The 19,755-nt window shown below is 38.9% G+C and overlaps 1 protein-coding gene across 1 annotated transcript in view; it reads left to right on the top strand.

The window, feature by feature from the left end:
* AGPAT5 (1-acylglycerol-3-phosphate O-acyltransferase 5) overlaps positions 1 to 19,755 on the top strand; it is a 60,004-nt gene that overhangs the window by 28,321 nt on the left and 11,928 nt on the right. The window contains exons 5-6 of the mRNA XM_082481319.1: positions 3,715 to 3,805; positions 15,174 to 15,335. Of these exons, the coding sequence (XP_082337445.1) occupies positions 3,715 to 3,805; positions 15,174 to 15,335 (253 nt within the window). The remainder of the gene's footprint in view (positions 1 to 3,714; positions 3,806 to 15,173; positions 15,336 to 19,755) is intronic.

Here is a 19,755-nt window from a genome sequence, read left to right as displayed (position 1 = left end):
TGTTTCTCATCCAGTTCACCAGAAGCATATCTTGTAGGCAGTGGTCTGATATGATTCAGATAGGAATCTGTCTAGTTGTCAGGATGCAATAACAATAATATTAAAACTAAGCAAATGCATTGCTTAATATAATTTTGAACTTTGTAAATAAAAATAATTGTTTTCCTCCTGTCACCCACCCGGGAACAGCACAGTAAATGCAAGATGTCTTTAGTCAGTAGTTACCACTTCTTGACGCCCTATGTCCTTCTACAGTGGCAGCTACTCTCCAGAACACCCTCCAAAGCCCTGTCCTCAGCCAGGCTTTCTCTTTATTGCCTCTTCTCACTGTACGTGTATTGGTATCTGAGCTGACTTTGTTCTTTACTCCAGGGACTCATGTTGCTTTGTGCCCCTTTCCCCTGCTCCACCCATACCAGCTCCTTTGGGGCACTCTGGTCTGTCTAAAGGACTTCCTCAGCTGCCCTTCTCCTTGCTCTGTAAGCATGGTCCTTTTCGGTGCAATTGCTATTTCTTTTTGCCTAGGAGACCTTGGCAATACTGGGGAAATGAATAGAGTTGCTCTTTGGGTGAAAAATGTTACCATCATCCGTTAATTTCATTTGTGGATTGTGGCAAGTGCACTGATGTTACACTGGAGACTGCGGATAACCCCTGCCTCTTTTCTGGTTTTCCAGCTCCAACAAGAGTCAGTAGGGTTTTACTAAATGAATCCTGATCCACTCCTTGAAGCTTTCACATTGATGAGAGATAGGAAGTGTATTGACACCCACCCATTACACAGAAACAGGCATGGAAGTACTGTGTAACTGAACACAGGGACCTAGTCTGCTTGGGTTAAAATTGGTATATCAGTGAATGAGGGACTGTTGTAATGCAAAATTTTCTATGTCATTTTGAACATGAGCACCATATTTTGCAGTCACTGTGATAAAGTGTGTAACTTTTATGTAGTTTATTGCCCTAAATGAAAAATTATGTATAAAAAAAATGCCTTGCTTGCTAGTGTTTCTTGCTTGTTGCTTGCCTTGCTAGTGTTTCTAGGCAGTTAAAATGTTCCTACAACTCAACAGTTCCTAATCCAGGTTCAAGGGATTATTTAGTTATTAAAAACTTATAGATTTGCAGTTCTTATAATCTTTGGAAATAGTGCTTAAGGATTTAGCTTATGCTGCCCATGGTGGGGGAATAGAAAAGCCAGTCATAAAAGTAGATTTGGTAGGCTGAATTGCACTGGCAGAGTATCTTTGTTTTGTGCAGAACTGTACGTGAGTATAAGTAGGACATCTATTTACATTCATAAATTTTACTCAGGTAAAGTAGTCCTAATGAACTACATATTAGGTTTCTATATGCTGAATTAAAAGCAAAGGCCACTTCTCGTCTTGTTGGTATGCGTTCAATTCTGAGATATTCGGATTCCGGTCAATAAACCTGTTCAGCTGCTGTGTTTTAGACGTTTAGAAGAGTAATCAAAATACAATTTCAACCTCTGCTTTGTATTACACTGTAGGACTGGAGTAAGTAGATACATTCTCCGTTGTGTAATCAGCTTTTAGTGGCTGATTATCTGCTTTGAAGACCCGTAATGTTGTTGCATGGTTTAAAGTGCTGATCTCTGTACCACAAGTGGTACTCCTGTCCTGTGTGCTTCACTTCCTTTGCTCTGTCAATTCCTACCCGTTAGAGCCATTATATTACCCTTTGGAGCTGAGCATTTGTTCTTTAATGAAGAGGGGGAGTAACCTCATCTTTAAATACCATTTTAAGGATCCAAATTAAGTGGTTTGAATGTAAGCGCATTTATGAAAAAAATGCATCTGGATTTGAATATTATGCCCTTTCCAGCTAACTCTAAAAAGTTTTACTTAGTCACTTAAATATCTCAACAGTGTACTTCATAGATGAAATGTATACATGACTGGGGGAAGTGTGGACTTCAGCTGGGTCTAAGGATTCCTGTACTCATCCTTGTGCTTATGCTACTGTCATGTTAGAAAAAAGTAAGCATTTTGTCTCTTAAACCCATTTTCTTTTGTTCTTTCCCCACCAAATCTGTATACATCTTGGGTTTCTGCCTGTCCTTGAACTTTCGTGGACTTCACCTGCCTCTGCAGTCTGCCAGTTCTCCCCAAACATGCCATGACAAGTACAGCCTTTCCTCTAGCTCTCTTTACTCCACTCTACTGACACTGGGTTTGCCATTCTTAATTTTTTTCTTTTGTTTTCCTCTGCCAGATTCTAGGCTATGTACTCAGTTCTCTTCTTTCTTGCACTCCTGCTAGCTTCGCTGGTTGGCATAGTTCCTAGATTTCTTCCCTCCTCTGCATTTTAGTGCATCTTTCAACCTTCCTCATTGTGGGGTGATTCTGGAGAGTTTGTTGCTGGGTCCTGTCTTTCTGCATTCAGCCTTTTCTCTAGCTGTTCTGCAATCATTTAGCGCACATACCAGCGCACTGATGTTTTGCGGGCCAGAAGCACAAAGTTATATTCCTGTGTCTGTCTTCTGAGCTTTTATTTTACTTTGCATCTTTTCATGATGTGCACTCTCACTTGTCATTGTCTTCCTGTACTCACTGATAACCCTCCTTTGGCTGTTGTGTTAATCCACTGTCTTGTCTTCTTTCAAATATTTCTTGAGACTTACTTCTGCAAAGATAACAAACTAGTTAGTCTAGGCACAATAGGCATGATTTTACTGTGAATGTGTTAGTTGACATTCAACTCCATGCTAGTTACCATTTGTGGCAGTAGCCTTTTCGTCTGCAGATGAGCCCCCAGTGTGAAATTTTCACTTCTAAAGTAACGTTTTACATCAACTTTGTATGTAGGAGATTATGAAAGACACACACAAAAGAGAGACATGGAAACCTCTGTTCTGTTTCAAAAGCAAATAGAAAATTCATCAAATTTGACTGCCTCTATTTGAGTACATTATTTTACATTCAGATATGCAGATACTTAGGTAACTTTTACCTGTGTAATGATTTGAGAACCCATGGATGGTTATTGCTGAGTAGGCAAGCAAATTAATTTACTTGGCAAATGTAACTTTGCATGCATGCATGCTTGAAGGAATGTGATTCTAAAGTTCATATTATGCTAAACTATCAGCTTAAGTTCATAATATATTTAATATCTAATACAGTGAGATGCAGAAAGGCACATAAGATAGCTGATCTATCATAATTTCAATTAATAGTATATCCGATTATGAATGAAATTAAATGCAGAATTCAGTGTAAAGAAAGATTAGATGCAAGATCGGTATTAAAGCAAAAAATTATTATTTAGGTCATCTGTGACATGCCATGGGGCAGATGCTGTGTTTTGAGTTGAATATTACTTGGGGGTCTTTAATTATTTGACTGTCTTCTCAAAATCTCCTCTTATCCCACTTAACAAAACAGATACTGTTGTTGGTATCAGCTGCTCCTGACTTGCTCACTTCTGTTGACGCTTGCTATCTGCCTTCCTAAATCACCTGGGCAACTTTCTATGGTGTACATTCAAAGAAAATTATTTTGAACCCCAAACAGTAAGTTTCTTAGAGCTAAGAAATTTTAGCTCAAGTATTCTGATTTTCTTTGGATCCTTACAGTAATCAATGGTGGGAACTAAATACAGTATGGACCTGTCAAGTGATGAAAATTTCTGTAAAAGCTTACATTCAGTATAAGAACTTGTCTGTTTTGTTTCTTTTTAATCCCACAGATGTATTTAGTGATTTTTCCAGAGGGGACTCGTTACAACCCAGAAATACCAAAAGTCATTGCAGATAGTCAATCATTTGCTGAAAAGGAAGGTAAGCAAAAAAAGTTTTTAATCATTCCTTTGTTACAGTGTTAATAAATGTTATATAAAATTGTTATATAATATGAAGATGATCTCACCTTAGCTGGACTGTTAAGCCTGCCTGATTGATACTTAAGTGTTAGAATAGCATAAGCCAGAGTTTCTCATATTGCAGAGTAAAATGAGAGTAGCTTATATACTGATATTGTGCAAGAGTATTCATTCTCAAGAAAGTTTTTAATTTCTGTCTGTATCTGTGTATTTATGGACAATTTTTTTCTTGCTCCTTCAGGGATGTAGGAATTACCTACGTCCCTGGATCGGGGCACGGTTCTCTATCTAAGTTGACATTATAACTCCAATTACGGTTGTTACTCGATACAAAAAATATTTTGCATAGACATTGTTGTGCCTTAAAAGAAAGTCTTTCATCACATCATTTTTAATTACTGTTAGTACTACCATGGCTTTTTGGTTTTGTTCCCCTCTCACCTTCCAGTCTCACCCTTCCTTGGTTGAACTTTATTATGTAGTCGCTTTGACTGTCGGCGTTGTCTCTATAACCACAGAATTACTTAATCTTTGGAAAAGCTTGACAAAATATCGAAGGGTCCCAAGCTTTTTCATTTTTCTCACATCATATGCACAATACACGTAAACTTTTAAGTCCAACAGTACAGTGAACACGTTTCCTGGGTTTGTTTTTTCCTGTTGACCAAAAGTGAAATAATTCACTCTGAAGGTAAACAAAGAATAACAAATAGGTCTGGTAAATTCATTTCTGTGACACACTGAAATGAATTCACAAGTCTGTGAATCAGCCTGTTGATATCATCAAGCTATTAAGTATTGTTAGCTCTTGTCCAAAAGGATATATGCTTTTCTTCTCCTCCTTGGGAAGAATGGAATTTGTTTGCGTGTATGAGCAGGAGAGCTTAAGTCATAATGTATTTATTCATCACTTCAGTTTCCTGTCGGAAATGAAAGTCAAATGTTTCATTTAGGTTGGCAGTTCTTTGACAGTTCAGAGGGGCTGTTTGATAGGGTGTTTTTTTTAACTCTCTCCTCCTCTTTCAGGGAAAAGAAAGGGCTCTTGTTGTCATTATTTTAATAAACCTCTTAATTATGTCTACAGTCTGCAAAACAGTAAAACACTGCTTTTGTGCTTTCAGAGCGCCTGTTCATTTCTTCTAGTGCTTTTCTCTCTGGTATTGGTGTGCTTTTATTTTGTAAGGGTTATTCTTTTTAAAAATTCTCAAGGCAAATATGTATTAAACAGGATGCATCTCCTATTCTACCGCAGAATCCTCTTGATCTGCTTTTCCTCATTGCTAAATTCTTTTGTTGTCAGTCTCTCCTCAACGTTTACATGGAGAGGGTGGGAAGCAGTCTGTATCGGACCTTGCTCCCCTGTAAGTTGATGGGAGGATTGATACTCGAACTAGAGCATCTCTTGTACAAGCATACTGAGAAGCAGGGATGACTGACACCGAAAGCTGCATACCAAACTATTCTGATGGCTAAGAGCCGCAAGGCACGTACCAGTACATCAGGGAGCTGCGAGGACAGGGCTCTCTGCATGGCTGCTGGCAGGAGATGGCGATGACTTCGTGGTGTCCCACCATGCCTCTGTGCACCAGTGCCAGCCCCAGCCTGGGGCTTCCACCCAGCAGCCCCAGTGCCACCACGATCCTGGCTGCTGGCAGTGTGCTGGGGCTGCAGCATGGGAGCCGTGACCAAACGCCTCACCAGTTGGTCACGTGTAGATTGAGTGCTGGCTGTGCTTCTTGTAGGCGTGCGAAGGCTGTTATGCGACACTGCTGAGCTGAACTAAAAACGCCCAGTCGCATGGTCATCTAAAAGATCCTCGGAGCTTCTTATTTCCTACAGTTTTAGGAAAGTTAGTAATGCTCAGTCGCTCTGCCAGTGAGAGGAATGGGGATGTACTGTAACTTCTAGTTTAAAATATGTACTTCATTCCTCATGGAGATATAAAGAAGTCTGATAATTTAGTCTTGTTGTCTTAGTATATTTGTTACAGAGCATAGTGCTTTAGTGTTGGCTTTACAGACATGTAGGGGAAATTGTTTGTTTTATACATTAAAATGTAAGCTTTATAATAATTTTTCACTACATTTTTGCACAATTTATATGTTGAGAAAATAGTGCAAGTGTAATATTGGAAAAAGTGGTTTAATTAAGAAGGATTAAACTTCATACTTATGTTAGGACCAGAGATATTGTACCCAAAGACAACAAAGCTGTTCCTAGAGCACAAGCATAACTCATGTTTATCAAGCTGTCTCAAATACTGTTTTTGACATAAGTGTCTGTGTATGTTTTAGTAGTTTTGCAGAGGGGAAGTATGAAAAGGTTTTGTGGGGTTTGTGCTTACTTTTATTCTCCATGAGCTGGATTCTCTTCTACAGAAGGTTCATTGGTTTAAGCAGAATTATTGGGCTGAACTTAATTACCTGGTCTTAGCATGACCAGCTGATGAGCTGCATCTCATATCTTGATGTTCTTTTTAAGTAAACTCCAGTTTTGGAAACAGTTACTGCCTCTTTACAAGTGGTCCTAGGACTGGTTCAGCAAAAAGAAATTTGGAAAAAAAAAAGTCTTAGGTTGACATCCAAAGACATACTTTCATAGTGCTGATTTCAACTATTATGTCTTTCCTCACTGATATGAATATATAAATAAATCTTTTCTGCCTGTGAATAGGATGGAAGGATATCAAACAGCAAAAGAATTTTGAAAGAGAGGCAACTTTTTAAAATACTGATACTTCATGTCACAGTTTGTTCTGCCATAGGACTTGGGTTCTACACAAAACCTTGACTCCTAGCTAGATGGACTTCCTCTCTCTGAAACACGGGAAAATCAAGCACACGGGGTAGATTCAATAGATCTGGGTAGATCTAGATATGAATAAGTTGAGACTGAAGGCTAAAAAGCACAGAGAAAATTATAGGGAAGGAGCAGGGCCATGTACTTTCTTACTATTTTTAGAAGTCAATAAAGGATATTGTACCATAAAAAATTAAACCCATGAACTGGTCTTGCAAATTTGTCATTAACTACCTTGCCAAGTTCAAGTTGAATGTACTGCCAGGATTTGTTTATTAAAACTGAAGAATGCCAAAACCATCTAGAAGTAAAAATGGTAAAATTAAGGCATTCATATTCCTGGTTTTCATGCTGGAGACTGAGACATGCATATTAGCCTTCAGCACTGATGGATTTGACACAACAAAACTCTTTTCTAATTAATTTGAACTCTGTTGTAAGTTCTGTCTGCTGTAACTGTATTCAGGGAGATATGAAAAGTTGTGTATTTCCAGGAGTACTGGTTTTATGGTGATAAACTGAGAATGTTATCATCTAAGGGTAATGCTAGTACCCTCAGAAACTAAAGATTACTCATTCTACACATTTTACAAGTGATAGAAAACTCCAATTGGGTCAGAATTTTACCCAGGATAGAACAGGCAGCACTGTAAAATCAAAATACATTTGTTTGATTGCATCGGGGAAGGAAAAATGCACTTTCTGAAAGTTTAAAAACATGAGCAAAAATTACCTCTCTAAAACTAAGTTGTTTGGTTGTATATCATAGGATTAACACAGGAGTTATTCACAGAACAAGTTAAATTCTGTAGGGTTGAGAAAATTTATCATCTATTTATCTTTGTTGGCCAAAATAGCAATGTTTGCTGGGGTTTCACAGCCACAGCAAACCACATAAGCAATGTTGCCAGAATATCAGATAATGTCCTCTGTCAGGTTTTCACATTTCTGTTGAAGGCAAATGAAACCTCCCCACTTCCAAAATGATGGGGGTATGTGCCATGTAGCTGGATTTGAACCAGATGCTATTTGTTGTCCTCTCCTTGTGGGAAGTAGGTGGCTGCATGAGGTGATTCCAGCAATTGCTACCAGGAAGGGCTCTCTTTTTCTCCGGGTTTCAGTATGGTTGGTGACTATATGTTTTTAGTGGGACATCTTGCAAGATTCTCATAATCAAATGATAGAGGGAGATATTTCTCCCTCTCTCTCTCGAAGGTCTAAGAATGCAAAGGTATGTGTTTTGCCCCTTGTCCTCTGTGCTTTTGACATCCAGCTTCCACTACAGAATCACAGAATCACAGAATTATCAGAGTTGGAAGGGACCTCAAGAGATCATCTAGTCCAACTCTCCTGCTAAAGCAGGATTGCCTAGAGCACATTACTCAGGACTGCATCCAGGCGGGTCTTGAAAATCTCCAGGGAAGGGGACTCCACAACCTCCCTGGGCAGCCTGTTCCAGTGCTCTGTCACCCGAACCGTAAAGAACTGTTTCCGTGTATTTGAACGGAACTTCCTGTGTTCTAACTTGTGCCCATTGCCCCTCGTCCTGTCACTTGGAACCAATGAAAAGAGCCTGGCTCCATCCTTCTTCAACCCACCCTTTAGATACTTGTACGCCATAATAAGGTCTCCCCTCAGCCTTCTCTTCTCCAGGCTAAAGAGTCCCAGCTCTCTCAGCCTTTCCTCATAAGGCAGATGCTCCAAGCCCTTAATCATCTTAGTTGCCCTTCGCTGGACTCGCTCCAGCAGTTCCCTGTCCCTCTTGAACTGGGGAGCCCAAAACTGGACACAGTATTCCAGTTGTGGCCTCACCAGTGCCGAGTAGAGGGGGAGAATGACCTCCCTCGACCTACTGGCCACACTCTTCCCTATGCAGCCCAGGATTCCATTGGCCTTTTTGGCGACAAGGGCACATTGCTGGGCCATGGATAATTTACTGTCTACCACAACCCCCAGATCCTTCTCCTCCAAGCTATCTCCCAGCAGGTAAGCCCCTAACCTGTACTGGTGCCTAGCATTCTTCCTCCCCAGGTGCAGGACCTTGCACTTGGTTTTGTTGAACCTCATTAGGTTCTTCTCTGCCCACTACTTTAGTACATAGTCAGTAATCTTAGGTTAGAGTTTGCTTTAGTTTTCCATTGTAAGGGAGTAATGGGCTAACGTGATTCCCATCTTCAAAATCTGGTGCATTCTTTCAGTTGACTTACGTATTGGTGTCACCCTTTAGGCTCTGATCTGTAACTTTAGGCATCTTAAAAGTGCAGCGATTCTTCCGCACTAATCAGTGGGCTTGAGTTGCTGAATCCAGGGAATTATAATATGTAGGCGGCACTCATATTTTCATATGGATTTAACTCTAATCTTGTCATAAAGTTAGAAGTGGTAATTTTTATTTTATGTATTTATTTCAAATTGTAAGTCTTCTAAGGTTGGGTCTTTTTAATGGTACTCGACTATAAAACAAAATTTCTATAAAACCCACAAAATACATGATTATTATTTTTTGTACTAGCTTCTGGTATAAAATTTGTTCCATTTATGTTACCAAAATATATATGTATAGATTTCTGATCATTTTCTAGGAGTTAGACCTCTATAATGTTCTAAACAACCACAACTTTCTTAGGCTTAGTAGAATATGAATTTTATCATGTTAAAATGTTAAGAAATGGCATTCTGAAGATTTGAAAATAAATAGGAATAATCCAAAGCCCTCCTACTTCTAGTGTTACTAACTCTGAAGAGTCACAGAGAAAGGGATAAGAACCTTGTTAAATTTAACTTGGCTTGCTGTTGCTGAATGAAGATAAAACAATCTTCCCTGATGAAAGGCATTTATGTAAGTTTGTACTAATGTTTGATTTCTAAGAAAGGTCATTTAATCAAGCAAACATTTCAGGTATTCATTTATTATCTCCCTTGTTTTTATGCAGAAAAGTTGCAAATGTAAATGTTTTTTAATGTTAAGTTTATCTTGACTAGTATCATGCTTTCTACTAAGATGTTTGTGCGTGCAGGATATGCTTATCTCAAAATTGCTTTTACAGATCATGTAAAAAAGAGGTATTTCAACTGAACTAATCGAAAATGTTTCCCTTCTAGATCTTGGCATTGCTTTTACATTGTGTTTTAAAGCAATCTAAAGTATTTAATATCCAGAAATGTTATTTGGAACTGTCTCTAAAAAATAGCTTTTGGTGATATTTTTTCCACATACTTTCACGTAAGCAAGCTTGATGCAAATGTGCACAGTAAGATGTGGAAAGGAGAATGTAATTTTTAAAAAGAGCGGGGAGGATACATTCAGAGGCCCGTTCTCTTTAATATCTTTATCAATGATCTGGATGAGGGGATCGAATGCACCCTCAGTAAGTTCGCAGACGCCACTAAACTAGGGGGGCTTGTTGATCTGCTTGAGGGTAGATTGGCTCTGCAGAGGGATCTGGACAGGCTGGACAGATGGGCTGAGGCCAATGCTATGAGGTTCAACAAGGCCAAGTGTCGGGTCCTGCACTTGGGTCACAACAACCCCATGCAGCGCTACAGACTGGGGGCAGAGTGGCTCGAAAGCTGCCTGGCAGAAAAGGACCTGGGGGTGTTGGTGGACAGCCGGCTGAGCATGAGCCACCAGTGTGCCCAGGCAGCCAAGAAGGCCAACACCATTCTGGCCTGCATCAGGAATAGTGTGGTGAGCCGGACTAGGGAAGTAATCATCCCCCTGTACTCGGCACTGGTGAGGCCTCACCTCGAGTACTGTGTTCAGTTTTGGGCCCCTCACTACAAGAAGGACATTGAGGTGTTGGAGCGTGTCCAGAGAAGGGCTACAAAGCTGGTGAAGGGTCTGGAGGACAAACCTTATGAGGAACGACTGAGGGAACTGGGGTTGTTTAGCCTGGAGAAGAAGAGGCTGAGGGGAGACCTTGTCACCCTCTACAACTACCTGAAAGGAGGTTTTAGAGAGATGGGAGCTGACCTCTTCTCCCTGGTGACAAGTGATAGGACAAGAGGAAACGGGTTCAAGTTATGTCAGGGCAGGTTTAGATTGGATATTAGGAAGCATTTTTTCACTGAAGGGGTTATTAAACATTGGAATAGGCTGCCCAGAGAGGTGGTGGATTCACCAACCCTGGAGGTGTTTAAGAAAAGGGTAGATGAGGTGCTTAGGGACATGGTTTAGAAGTGGTGGTGTTTTTATCAGGGTAGGTTAATGGTTGGACTTGATGATCTTAAAGGTCCCTTCCAACCTCACTGATTCTATGATTCTATGATTCTATGATTTGATTGAATAGCATTTGAGGGACATACCATTAAGATGAAGAAAGGATTTCTGTTACTGAGAGTCATCCTTAGGAAATTAAGTTGAGGAAAGCAAGAAGTATCTTGTATTTCTGGAGATAACCATCAGGGAAGAAAGTGTCCCAAAGTGTGGCGTCTCCTGTGTTTCACAGTGGGATAGTCATACTTTTCTTGAGAGGATTACTTGCATTTCATATACTTTAGTTCATGGTCACAGAAAACACTTTTTACAAGAGCGTACAGTTTTTAAATACTGTGACCAGCTGAGTCCTGTTTATGTAAGTTGATGGACTACTAGCATACAAATGGATGAGCTCTCCCACTGTATGTCATTTTATAATTCTAACTCTGGACTCTGGTTTCAATAAGCAAGGCTTCCATCACTGGGAACATTCCAGAAGGCTGGTGGGAACTCAGTGTTGCATGAGTACTTGGGACACCCCAGGTAACTGCAAAGCTCTCAGTCTAATATCACTCCTGCACTCACATACATGTGAAAAAGGAAAATTAAGGAAAGAAAGATTTAATTGGTATTGAAATCAATTAATTGTTTTTTACCCTGCTTTCAGTTTTTGTATTACTGTCCATTATAGGGCGAAAAATCCCTCAGACTAATTCTGACGTCCACTTTCAGTGAGCACGTAACTTTTGTGGACGAAATGTGGTAATGGTAATGTAATATGCATAAGGTATTCTTAATTTAGAGCTGGTTGGTTTTTATTGTTTTCATTTAATAATGTTGTGTGTGGTACAAATGACTAATGGAGTCCAAGTCTGAAAATGTAGATGGCCTGCCTGCACTGAACAGCAGATTTTGGCCTGGGTGAACAGAAGAAGAAGAGAGATCATAGAATCACAGAATGATAGGGGTTGGAAGGGATCTTCAGAGATCATCTAGTCCAACCCCCCTGCCGAATCAGGGTCACCTAGAGCAGGTTGGACAGGAACGCATCCAGACGGGTTTTGAGTATCTCCAGAGAAGGAGACTCCACAACCTCTCTGGGCAGCCTCTTCCAGTGATCTGTCACCCTCAAAGTAAAGAAGTTTTTCCTCATGTTGAGATGGAATTTCCCGAGATCTTCCCCATAGAGTTGTATTCAGCTATTACGTATGTAGCTTCACCCTGAGAGGTTAGATAAATGGTGTTTTGTTTGGTGTTTTTTGTTCTTTTGTGTTTAGATGAAAAATTAATTTTGTAGATGTTAATGATTTGGGCCTTTGTATTTCCCAAACTAAAACATTATTTTATTTTGTTCAGTTTTCTTGCAGACTTTCTAAAGTAATTCTGCATCTTACTACAGTCTAGTAAATAGTAGATATTTGAAGTACCATTGCTCACCATATTTCTTCAGATTTTCACATTATTTTCATATTTTTTTATGTCTGTTTATAATTTAAAAGTTTGCTGACATAGAAGAGCAAAGCTATAGCATTTTAAGGTAGAGTATTACATTATTAGAAATCTAGTTCGTTTTCTTTGGCATTTAAAATAAAATCTCATGACCTCAAATACTTTGACAGAAAGTCCTAACTTAGTATTGCACAACATTAAAAACAGTTTAAGCACAGTGTGTTTTGTGAATTCGATGCAGGCAGCTTGCCAAGGTAACTATACTGTGACTACTTGGGTTTAAATTCTGTTATGTTGATTTTAGCAAAGATCATGAAGTAACTGCAAGAATGTGTGGTTAATGTTTTTATTAAACAGATTCTTTAAAAGGATGTGCTGAACTCCTGTTGTTGCTGCATGTTTGTCATGCACAGGAGTGTTTCTGAATAATGGATTATGGACTTTCTTTATTGATTTTAATTAGATGCATACTCATTTTGTACTTAAACCTTCAAGAGTTCACTGGTAGCCCATGGAGTAAGAGGGGCTTATTCTACAATTGCACTTCACAGATTGTCACTGGCCATATTCATCACTAAAACTGACCATGGATTCAAAACAATGAGCACCAAATAGTCTTAGATACTTAAATTAATTTGTCTAGAGGATTCATTTCTCACTGAAGCCTGTTTTACCTTTTTCTTCCCCACAGTTTGCTTAAGGGGAAGATGAGTTGGGCAGGAAAGAAATTACAGTGTTTTTAGAATATGTTTGGGAATTTGGATCCACGAGAGTTGTGTTGAGTGGAATGTCCACTCTAATATGGTTGCTGACACAACGCTAGAATATTCAGTGCTTCATTTACAGAGTAAACATTTGGAAACATAACATAATTAGCTGTTTGATGTAAAGTTCACAAGCTAAGAAAACACTACCACCGTGTTATGCTTCAAAATATTTACATGATCCATATAACGTTTTGCATAGACAGTTATCACTATTGCCAGTAAAGCTCAGAACAATGACTTCAGAAGGAGTGCTAGTAAATAACCTTTTATCTCTGTGTTCAGACAAGGAGATTCTTGGCAAATATTAAGAAATCAAGATAATGATTATACTGAAATTTTCAAATATAAGAATGTTAGAGCAGTTTAGAAACTAGCATTATCTTACAGTGTTCAATAGATATTTTCATAGTTTTAGATCAAAGTATGCTTTGCCCAACAAGGGAGAGAAGTTCAGTACAAAATTGGGACATAATATAATATCTTTTGAGGTGCTTTTGCAAGCAGAAAAATATCAAAAGCAATACCACAATACTTTGGTTTAGAAAAATTTCTGCTTTATCAGGAACCAGTAGCACCAATGGCTGGTTCTTTAAAAATGGACTGAAGACTAAGCTGGTGAAAAATAAGGCTACAAAGGAATAATTGCAATTTTGCTCTAATAGTTCTTTTTGAGAAAGATCCACATCTTATAGCAAAACAGTGAAAATTTTTGCATAATATGCTTTTATTTTCATAGAAGCACTTTCAAGTTAGTGTGGAAGAGCTGTGTTCAAATCATGAAAAAGTTTGAGGGGTTTTTTGTTTGTTCCCATTTTGAAAGTCTTTATATGTTAAAATGCTGGAAATAGAATAGAGTTTATACTTTTGAGTCCAGTGTGTTTGTATGTTCTTAAGTATGCTCTAGATGGAAGTGTTCAGCTGAAGCAAGCATGGATATGAAATACTGTTAAGACTTGCAGAGTGCTGTTAAACCTGATGTTCTTGTGTCCTTGTCACACCAATCTCTGTGTGTTGGCCTCGATGGTTAAGGACAGCAGTTGATTTCTCCAACTGTGGATTTGTTAGTAGCCAAGTCAATTGTAATAGGTTGTTTGCAGGGAAACAGAGGTCTCCTCCTTACTGTCGGTTCTCAGTGCTATATTATCCCCTTCCGTGCTTAGTTTTCTGCTGGGATGGTGAGTTGAATCAGCTGGTGGGAGGGGGGTGCCAGAGCAATACAAGGTTGGCAGCAGGAACAAGCCCACAGAAAAGAGCAGTAAATGGAAGAACCGCAAGGATAAAATGGAATGTCCCATTTTCTGTAGCAGCAAGTCATTGCGGTGGGCTGAAGCTGTTTTGAGTCTAACTGCTTTCCCCCATCCTTCCCCAAAGTGAGGACCCTCAGAGTAACCATATCTAACGTCCCAGAATGTGCCATTACGCAGAAGGAAGCTAAAGCAGGGAAAGCTAGAATCTATAGTAGAAAATAGCAAAACGTGCTGAAATTTCTGATGGGTTGGTAGCTTTGGAGAAATGTAACATCCTGTTTAAACATGCGTAGTTTAAGACAACCACTGTTTTTTTACCATAGTGCAGTATTAGGATTCAGCATGTAGACAAAATTGGTTTGTCCTTTGGAAGTAAAATGCCAGATGAGCATGAGGCATGCTTAAAATTATCTGTGCTTATGTCTGGCCTAGCAAATCTGTTTCTGATACAGAATTTCAGGAGGTGTTGTCCTGTGCATTTAGTATTTCTCCGGTAATTTGCTCTTTTTTTTTTTTTTTTTTGCCTTAGTTGGACAAACATAAAGAGAAGTGCTGTTTCATTGCTCATAAGCCAGATTAAAAACATCACTGCTTCTAGAGCAGGAGCTGTAAAAAGGACTCTTTTGTTGAGCAGCCTTTTTGTCATAATATGCTTCAGAATTCCAGTTTTATCTTCTGCATGTGGTCAGTAGAGCATATGCAGTGTGCACACGTGCATGTTCTCTCAACTGAGAATTGAGATTAAAAATAAACCTTTTGTGATTTTGAGTGAGGGTGCTGAAGTTCCTTGGCATGGTGTTCGTTTTGTGAATGAAGTCCAGTTTACTTTCAAACACTGTAATTATTTTTTTTTTTCTGCCCCTCTAGGACTTGCTATATTAAAGCATGTGCTAACACCACGCGTGAAGGCAACTCACGTAGCCATTGACACAATGAAGGACTATCTGGATGCAGTGTATGATGTGACTGTAGCTTATGAAGGTACTGTGGACCACAAAGGGCAAAGAAAACTGGCACCATCTATGACAGGTGAGTTGATGTATATTAGACATGCTACAGGAATATACTTGTTAATATACAGAACCAACTTCAGGTGATTTGTATTGTATTGTTCTGAAGATAATCTCCGCAGTGCTTCAGCCATGTCACCACACCTTGGGAGGGCATTGTTCATCAGGGACTAGGCTTTACAGTAGTTACCTGTGACATTCCTGCCCTCCTCTTCCCTATTTCATGTAGAGAATATGTCTGTAGTCAAATTCTGCATACAAATGTTTGGAGTTAAAATGAACTTGGGGCCATAGGCAGCAGGTGCCATTTACCTTCGTGTTTCTTCTAGCACTGGGATTTGGCGTCATTGTAAATTCTTTCTCTGTCTTTCCCTCTGCTGTGCCATATATGTGTACATGTGATGTAGTTGCTGACATGCATGTATTTTAAAGGGAAAATGTGTAGTAATAGTATCTTACTGGCAATTTTTCAAATTGCTATGCATACCCAGTAACCTTACAAACACTGAACAGCATTTTATGCAAGTGGACTTTACTTGCTGTAGTATTTTAAGCCGCCTACAACACCTTAAAAGAGTGGGGTAGATTCGTTGCACGTTCCTCGAGCAATCTAACCAAAAAATAAGTTGTGGGGTTTCTGTTGGGGAAGACTCTGGGACAGAGAGCTTCAGGGTTTGCTGACTTTTGATTGTGCTTGGTGGTGGATTATTTTCATTTATTTATTTAAGTAGTTCACTTATCTGCACCGTCAATGGAGGGCCAGACATTATCTCTCTCTCCAGTTGAAACTGATGTGTTACTCAGCCATATCTGTGTACAACTGTCTGTTGCTAGTTCGCTCAAAGCGGTACTTCGGAGTCTTTTGCACTACTGATACCAAGGGAAAAAAAAAAAAAAGCCATAGTAGTTCCACAGAGCTGTTTAAACTTTTGAGCAAGGGATCAGTGTTGCCTGAGGAACCTGCAGGGAACTTCTTGGCTAACTCCCTGCTCCTCAGCTGGCCCAGTGTCACTGGGACTTGTTCCTTGTACTGCTAAAAATAGTTTGCAGTGCGGCTGTTTCCATGTCACTCAATATCAGGTGTAACTCCTTGAGGTGGTGTGAAGTTCACATGAACTCCTTGCAGGGGCTGTTTGCTTAGAATTCCTGGAATTATCTGTTTTTACATTTTCACCATATTTAAAATTCTTCTGGGTAGGTGGGCAACAAAAGTGTGTATTAACCGTGTATTAACACTTACGTAGTACTGTAAGGTCTTAGGATGGTTTTATTTTACAGACATTTTGTTCCCAACATGCATTTTTTTGTGGCTAAATATCAAAAGTGTGTTTTATAATTTAACATTTTTTATTTATAATTTTCTTATGAACTTGATTTTATAGAATTTTATGATTTAAAGTTTTGGGTTTTTTTTAAATACCTTATGACCCTCTTATAGACTCACTTGAAGAATGGCAGTCTCCCTCTTGTCTTATCACCCAACCCTTTTCAAGACCCCCTTCAAAACAAATAGGATTGTTTCCCCTTCCCTGCAGCATATCTTGTTTTGTGACTTAATAATTAGGCAGCTTCAACCATTCTCATGCTGGACTTCTCACTGCCTCATGGTTAATTAAACTATTAAAATGTCATTACCTAATGATAAGATGGCAAATGTTCAAATTCCTTATGAGACCTCTGGACCTCCCAGTTTGCATGAAGCATGATATAATTATGAAAGGGGATCCAACAAACTGAATTTCCCTGTTGGCTTTCTTGTGTCCGGTGTCAAGTGATAATCAGATGGCTCGGGGTGGCTACTCCACGTGCAGCCTTTTGGAACCCCCACTGCAGGCAGTCCAGGCATATCTTTCAGCCACCCTTGCTGTTAGGGCTGGGTGAAAATACAGGCAGTAACATAGAATGAAGTGCAGCCAACCAGTTGTTACCCATTACGGAAGAGATAAATGAAATATCCATCCAGGACATTCCACGCTATTGTGGCAGTCACATGTATTCAATATAATATAAATTATGTAGATTAAGGACACTTTATAAATTACAGCATGGAACATAGTTGTCATTCTTTTAGGCCCTCCAGACACAAACTGGAAGAAAAACAATTTCTGTTCTAAGGGGTCAGGATCATTTCACCATTTGTTATGCAGAAGTCTAACTGGTCTGTTCAGGAATATAGTATAACAAGAATTGAATTACGCGTTGTTATGCATTGGATATTTTTCAGCATTATTGCCCTTTTACGGTACTAAAATTAGTTATAAAGTGTCATTTTCACGTGTGCATTTCATATGAGCATTTCATATTTGTGTCTGTGCTGAATGAGAATTTTGCTTTTCATTCTCATCGGAATAAAATGGCAGTGCAATCCTGGTAATTTTTAAAAGATAAGGTTGACATGTCTTTTTCAATCTAGCAACTCTGATTGAAATTTATTGCATGGAAAACAAACTTCTGATAAACACAACTTTACTTGAGGACTGTATTTCCCATAGTATGACATTTCCCATGTGAATGAAAACTGAATTCCACGCAGATATAATATGTTTCTTGAAATGCATTTTACTTTCAGTTCTATAAATCGCAATTCCTCAGAAGAGCCTGTGCGACTTCTGGAATAAACCATATTTACTCAGGGATGTGGTCAGGCCTTGGCTACTGTCTCCCATAGTAAACATAACAGGTTAAAAACAACATTTTTAGTGACTGTGAGTAGCTCTACCACAATTTACCTGAGAAATTGTGTTAGTAGACTGTAAATGGGAAAAAAATCTGAAGAAAAAATGAATGGCATTTTAAATTTTGTAACGTGGAACTCTTAGTGTAAATAGCCTTTCTTAGCAAAACTAGATTTTTTTTTTTCAATCCATCAAGCTTAAATACCATAATGTTGACTTGCTCAACAGGATTAAAACAAAACATAGTATACTAGCAACTGGAAAATAGACATTCACCATCCTTTCTGCATTAGCTCTTTGAGAAGAACAGTGGATGCCAGGCACACCTGATAATATGGTACCTTTTTAGAGCAGGCAAATTATTATAGTATATCCTTTCAAGTGTGTTGAACATTTTGTCACTTTTTATGCATTTTAATACTTTGTTGGCACTTTCCAGCTGCAAGTTGTTTGTTTTAGAAGACGTCAAATTTGATTAGTCTTAGACAGGGACTAAGATTAGATTAGCTTTAGACAGGGACGTTGCTTTCTGCTTTTGCTTCACATCCAATGGATGCATTTTTTTTTTCCTACCATTTATTCGTTATTCATCCCTTTTTGTTCCAACAAGTTTGGATCTTGATACGTTTCCAGTGGAAACTTGTCCTGCACATGGCAGCCTTTCTAAATAATAGCGATTTCCCACAGATTTCTCCCCTCTCACTACTGAGGATGGTTTGTCCAGATCATTAATGAAAGAACACGATGGCCCTGCTTAGGGAGGACCATGCTGCTAGACAGTATTTATTTGCAGTCATTAGAATAAGATGCAAATAATCATATGGGCACATATGCACAGCTGAAGTGCATCTCAGGTACTGAGTTCTGAAGAACTATTTAGAAGGGAAAAGGAGAGGGAGAAACTCTTGTGCTGGATTTGTTGATATTGTTTTACTCCACTGTCATTAAGTAAAAAGTAGAAATAAGCTTGGGAAGAAAGAATGAGAACCTAGTTTTCTCCCTTCTGAATGAATATCCTAAGTGTTCACATCCAGCTTTGCCTGGTGTTAAGGGGCAGGTCTCGTAGAACGTGGGAACTGTTGTCATTCTTGCACCTGAAAGACCATTATGCACACAGCTACATCTTTATTATTCTGCCTGAAGGCTTTAACATAACCAGATGGTATTTATCTGGCCATTGTAGATGAAAGCGTGTGTGAAATAGCAGCATGTGACAATGATAAACACTGAATAAAAATAGCAAGTGTATGTAGACTCTGTCTTAAAGAAGTCAGAGGAATTCCTGAGAATTATTGACTCTGCTGTATATCAATTCCAGAACAAACACTTTGAAAGCGTGTGTATGTGTGCATTTCTGAAAATCTGTACATCACTTTGATCGGTATAATTTGAGGAGGTCAGACTGGCCTAACTTCCCTAGGGGAAATTACACTTTTCCAAATGCGTGCACTTTTTTGGGACCCAGTTAGACAGTGAAGTACAGGGCAACAGAAAAGAAACTGGAGCAATAGAAACCAGTTTTTGTCTGGACTGTGGCCCAAATTTGATCACATCCATTGTCTTTCAAAGTCCAAAGGATGGTAACAAGTACATGGTTATAGATATGTTGAAAGAATTAAAAAAATAAATCTATAAACTGATAAACAGTAACAGGAATGTAAAATAGTCCAAAGTAAGATTTATAGTGGTGAAATGACTAACAATCCGCTCAGATCTCTGCTAGCTATCATGTTTTTATTGCATGAAGGAGTACTGAAAAGTAAA

The sequence above is a fragment of the Vanellus vanellus genome (genome assembly GCF_965231255.1).
Source record: "Vanellus vanellus genome assembly, chromosome: 3".
In the NCBI taxonomy this organism is placed as follows: domain Eukaryota; kingdom Metazoa; phylum Chordata; class Aves; order Charadriiformes; family Charadriidae; genus Vanellus; species Vanellus vanellus.
The sequence above is the reverse complement of the archived record's forward strand: the minus strand, read 5'-3'. Positions and strand labels throughout refer to the sequence as shown.